Source organism: Propithecus coquereli, unplaced genomic scaffold (assembly GCF_000956105.1).
Source record: "Propithecus coquereli isolate 6110/MARCELLA unplaced genomic scaffold, Pcoq_1.0 Scaffold470, whole genome shotgun sequence".
In the NCBI taxonomy this organism is placed as follows: domain Eukaryota; kingdom Metazoa; phylum Chordata; class Mammalia; order Primates; family Indriidae; genus Propithecus; species Propithecus coquereli.
Genome location: NW_012150508.1, coordinates 1306136 through 1311817, shown reverse-complemented (window position 1 = coordinate 1311817; position 5682 = coordinate 1306136). Strand labels below are relative to the sequence as shown.

The following is a 5682-nucleotide window of genomic DNA, read 5'->3' as shown; positions in this document are numbered from 1 at the left end:
AGGTTCAAAGGAACTTGTCGGAATAACTCTATTTTAGAAGCAAGAAACACTAGTGGAGTCTTTTCCCTCTTTTTAAAAATTTGTTTCTAAAAATAGATACATAAAATATACTATGTATATATTAGCACGGTCATATTGTAATGAATTAAAACATTACGCCAGAGCAAATGTCCCCTGAGCAAACACAGCTTCACTGCCTGCCCCAAATCCCTTTCCTGCTCTTACACATGTATGCATCCCTATATTGCACATCTAACTTGGGGGATGTGATTCAACATACGGCTTTATATTGTCTTCCACCATCTCTTTAAAATTTATTCAGGTGGTGTCTTCGACCATTCAGGCACTGTAACAAAATACGTCAGACTGGGTAATTTATAAACAACAGAAATTTATTGCCTCACAGTCTGGAAGCTAAGAAGTCCGAGATCAAGGTGCTGGCCCATTTGTAAATGGCAACTTCTCTGTCCTCATGTAATAGAGGAGAGAAAACATGCTCCTTCAAGCCTTTTTTATAAGGGCACCAATCCCACTGGTGAGGGCAGAGCCCTCCCAAAGGTCCCACCTCTTAATAGCATCACCTTGGGAGTTAGATTTCAATATACAAATTTTGGGGGGGATCACAAACATTCAGACTGTAGCCGGTAGGGTAATTCCATTCCAGCCCTAGAAGGAAATTCTGGCAGACCCATGACTTTTCTGCTTCTGATCCCTCCTAGGCACATGCTTTGAGAGGGGGATGTGAGAAGAGAGGAGAAAGGAGAACGCAGGAAAGGGCTTGAACCATGCTGTACGGCCAGCATCCTCTGATCTGGTAGGGACCAGGTCTGTCATGTGGGCCACTCTCTGGGGTTTTTAGAGGCCACTCCCAACTGTGACTCCCATGAGGTATTGATGTGCTACTCCCAATCACCACTCGATTTCTGCCACCATTGACTCTTGCCATGGGGCTTTCTCACTTTCCGGCAGAAGCTCCCTAGAGCAGGACTCAAAACCAATCCAGAATCTTTTTCTCATTTAAGTGGCCCATCTCTGGTATAAGGGAAGCACTGCGACTCCCTTGCTCCAGCAAAATCTGGGAACACAGGAGTTTCCAATGCAGCCACCTCCACTCTGCTGCCACAGGTAACTGGAGCTTGTCAGGCATGTCCAGTCCTTTGTGTCTCCCAACCACAGAGACTGTGTTTTAGGTTCCTCAAAATGGTCCCAAGCTTGAGGGAAGGAGGCAGCAATTGACCCAAGACCCAACCTACTCACAAGCACAACATCTTTCTCAAACAAAAGTCTCATCACCAATTCCTCCTGTTCTATTTCCTAATCCTATTTGATTGATTGATTGATTGATTGACTGACAGAGTCTTTCTCTGTCACACAGGCTAGAGTGCCGTGGCATCAGCCTAGCTCACAGCACCCTCAAACTCCTGGGTTCAAGCAATCCTCCCACCTCAGCCTCCGGAATAGGTGGGATTACAAGCGCACGCCACCACACCTGGCTAATTTTTTTCTATTTTTAGTAGAGACGGGGTCGCGCTCTTGCTCAGGCTGGTCTCAAACTCCTGACCTCAAGCAATCCTCCTGCCTCGGCCTCCCAGAGTGCTAGGATTACAGGCGTGGGCCCCCGCCCTAGCCTCCTAATCCTTTTTAATATCCTTAATCTGACCAAGAAGTACAAGAGCCAGGGAATTATTTTTTAACCATTTCCTGTACATATTCTTCACAAGTGGATTCAGTTTTGAAACTTACCGTCTGTTATAGTTCGATGCTTCAATCTCGAAATTTTGATTTTAACATCCTTTTACACATACATGCATGACTTTGTTTTGTATGCTTTGTTTGTTTTACATAAATGGGTTCACCTAATATCTGTTTTGCAACTTCCATTTTTTTTCCACTTAAACTTGTATCTTAGAAACTCTTATCAGTAAGCATATATGATTTCATTTATTTATTACCCTCTTGGATATTAGACATAATCAGGCGGATCCAATTCTTTATTCTGGCAGCAAGCAAAGATAAACTCATCCAGCAGCCAAATTTGACCCCCACGCTTGTTTGACCCCCACACTTGGCGGACACAGAGGGTTTTTTTAACGGCATTTGAATGCTTTGTGTTTACCAGCGGACCGACTACCCTCTATTACCACAGATTAAAGTTACTCTCTTTAAATCGGGAGGAAATAAAGTTTGTGACTTCTCCTGCAGCTTGCACTTCCTCCCTCATTTCTATTTCTCTCCTCGTAAGATCACTCCCTGCCAAGCACGATCTTTCAAAAAGGCGTGAGCTAATTTAATCGTCCTTGCCGCTTTTTGCACCTCCAAGCATTAGAGGGCGACAAAACCCCCAGGCGGCTCATGGGATTCCAATAAAGGCCGCTCCCGACGCGCACGACTGTACGCAGGCGTTGGGGGCGGAGCCGTCCTGTGCGCGGTGACTGGCGGCGGCACTGGCGGCAGCTGGAGGCGTAGTAGTGTGGGTCGTGGGCTTGGAGAAGTTCCGAGGCGGCAGTGGCGCCGGGGACGACGACGACAGCGGGAGCGGGCCCCGGGCTTGTCGCTCACCATGCCGTCGGTAGAGGAGCTTTACCGCAACTACGGCATCCTAGCCGATGCCACGGAGCAAGTGGGCCAGGTGAGTCCCCAAGCGGCCTGCAGGGCCCGGCGCTCCGCGGCCTCTGGGAAGCGATGCCCGCCGCGGTCCCCGGGCCGGGCGGGGGCTGCTACTTCGCCCTCCCGCGGGCTCCCAGCCTCCTAAGGCGATTGCGTCGGGGTGGGCCTCTGGGAGTGTAGACTCTGGCTTCACCCTGGGGACCGCGGTCCCCCGGGTCCCAGGCTTCCCTGCCTCTCTCGGGCAGCCTTTTCTCATCGTGTCGTTTCCAAACTCAGCCCCTTCAGGCTCACGTTAATTCTTTCCTCGAGCATTACTCTATAGATTGCTTTTAACCTTTTCTCCTCTTTTTTGATGGGGCTCGGTCCTTTGAAGATTAGATTGAGAGTTTTCCTCAAGAGGTCAAGAAATGTCTTTTTGGAGACAAAAATCTACAAGTTTACGAAGAGCGCTTAGGAGACAAGTATGTGAAAAACAGAAGAGGGACCTTTTCGCCCAGACTTTAATGAGGGCTCGCTATTCCGTTTATTCAGTACACTTTTTGAGCGGCTACCGCGCACGAGGGGCTGCGCCTGCCGCTGGCGATACAGATGGAAAGATCCATGGTCTCCTGGAATGTATATTTAGTGAGGGAGTCTAGTGATACATAAATAAGAAAGATGGGGGGGGTCGTGAAGAAAATAGAATAGGGCAGTGCAACAGGGAGTAGGGAGGTGCAGGTCTAGATTCGTCTGGAAGAGTTCTCTTGCTTTGTTTGCCGCAGACACAGTTCCCCAGCAGTACTGAATTGTCGGTACGAGCCGTTGGGTTTTTGTGTGTGTTTTGAAGTATTGGAGTACATTGAACTTCAGGAGTTGATGAGTGGTTCTTTGTGTGTTTTCTTGGGTAAAGAACCAGGCTCTCCTAGAGATAATCTCGATCATTGTTTCAGAAATCCCATTTTTCAGTGCTTAGAACTTTATGTGATTCTTCTGCTTATTGCATCCCTTGGAGTAGAAGGTGGAAGATTCTAGAGTCTGATAACATTAGCAAAGCTATGGCAGTACCCTCCCCATCCTCTTTTCTGGACATGTGTGATTCACATAGAACCTTTCTGAGCTGAACAAAAAAATGTTTACATTGTGGCTTTTTTGAAATTTAATCTAGAATTGTGAACATACCAGTTTCAAGTATCAGATGGTTTTCCTTCCCTACTTATTTCCATTTCGGTGGGGAATTTCTCTATTAATGGGAAGTGTATACTGACAGACTGTTTATAGATGTGAATAGAGTCTGTCTTATGTCAGTCCTGAAGGAGGAATTTTCTGTCCATTAAAACAAGATGGGAAATACTGTTGTCAATCATAATTTGTTTTTGTTGTTCCCAGAAAGAACTAGTAGTGAAGATATTCTTGATTATTGTATAATGTGTCTGTGACTGAGTTGGGGAAGATCGTAGCACATCATTCTACCTGCATGGGACTTTGTTGGGCATCAGCAGAGGGGATGAGGTGGAAGCTAGAACAGTGATCCTCAATCAATTTATAGATGATGCTCTCCCAAAGAGATTTATCAGAAATCTTCTAGGGGCTCTTTGAAACCATATACAAAGTGCTGTCCTATCCCCTACTCTCACTTTTTGCTGGAGTGGAAAAAAGGTTGACATCCACCTATTTAGAGTGTGTTATAACAAATGGAAACCGAGCTGGAACTTATATGTAGTACTATTATTAATCATAATTGAGAGTTGCTCGCATTTCCCTCTTATGTCACCTTTAGTTATATAAACCAGATTGAAATGAGATTTCTCTCAAAGAGGTCAAAAATGTTTTTCTCGTGGCAGAAATCTATTAATTTAGGAAGGGTGTTTAAGAGACAAGCTTTTGAAAAACGAACGAGGTACCCTTTGGTCTAGAGTTTATTGAGGGCCCACAATTTATTCAGTACATTTTTTGAGCACCAACCATGTACCAGGCACTGTGCAAGGCACTGGAGTTTAGCACAATTCCCTGTAGATGAGGGGCGATCAATGCCTTCTGTAATGACAGCTGTCAAGCAACTAAAGAGAAAAAGATACATGCATGATGAAGTGTAGCAATTTGCTCAGGCTCAAATTGAATTCTGGTAGAACTGAAACTGGACAAACCATAATGCCTATGAATTCTTCTCTGTTGTATAATACTTAACTCCCTTTTAGAGAAGATGTCTAAAACTGCTCACCAAAAAAGATAGTAGGTTTTAGGATGTTGCTTGTAATCTTAACCAGTAAAAGTAAGAGCAACTTAAAGGAGGGGACACCATTTAACTTTTTTTGAAGGACATAAAACCATATTCACGTTCTTGGTGTAGCAAAGCCTGATTTTCATATTAACTTATGAAATTTACAATCAAGACTTAAGTTTTGTGGCAAATACACTGGCTGGATGCTTCTGAGACCATATTTCAGTTTGAATTCCTCTACCTTTTATTTTGATTTTTAGCCTTTGCCAGAGAGGTGAGTACCACAGTTGCTCAGATTGCTGTCACTGCAAGCTCCTATCTGAACTATTGTCAATACTCCTTTCTGAGTAGTGCCCTCTAAATAGATAGGATAAACACAAGTCCTCTGAGGTTTTATCAACTAATTTCCCTTCTCTTTTGAACCCCTTTGGCACTATGTTTGTATTTATTAATAGCATTTCAGATTTGTAGTTTATTTTGTGTGAGGACTTTTCTTGTTCCCTTACTAAATTATGAAGTCTTTAAGTGTTAAATTCCTTTTTTTTTTTTTTTTTTGCTTCTCTACTTGTGCTGTACCTTGCCCTTCAGCCTTCAGTAGATATTTCTTTTCTCAAAGTTGAAGAAATATATACAAAGAAAGAACAGATATAAGTGTTAAAAAAACATTTACAAGGATTATCTCTGATAAATGAAGAAGGGAACTTTTACTATATACACACACACAAGCATATATTTTGTAATAAGCAAACTGCAAGTGGCCAGGTGCGGTGGCTCACGCCTATAATCCTAGCACTCTGGGAGGCCAAGGCGGGTAGATTGTTTGAGCTCAGCAGTTTGAGACCAGCCTGAGTAAGAGCGAGACCTCGTCTCTACTAAAA

At 44.1% G+C, this 5682-nt stretch overlaps 1 protein-coding gene across 1 annotated transcript in view; it reads left to right on the top strand.

The window, feature by feature from the left end:
- The first annotated feature begins 2395 nt into the window (after positions 1-2395).
- The window catches only part of API5 (apoptosis inhibitor 5), a 27941-nt gene continuing 24654 nt past the window's right edge, over positions 2396-5682 (top strand). Inside the window, exon 1 of the mRNA XM_012655321.1 lies at positions 2396-2629. Coding sequence (XP_012510775.1) covers positions 2561-2629 — 69 coding nt within the window. The 5' untranslated portion in view covers positions 2396-2560. The remainder of the gene's footprint in view (positions 2630-5682) is intronic.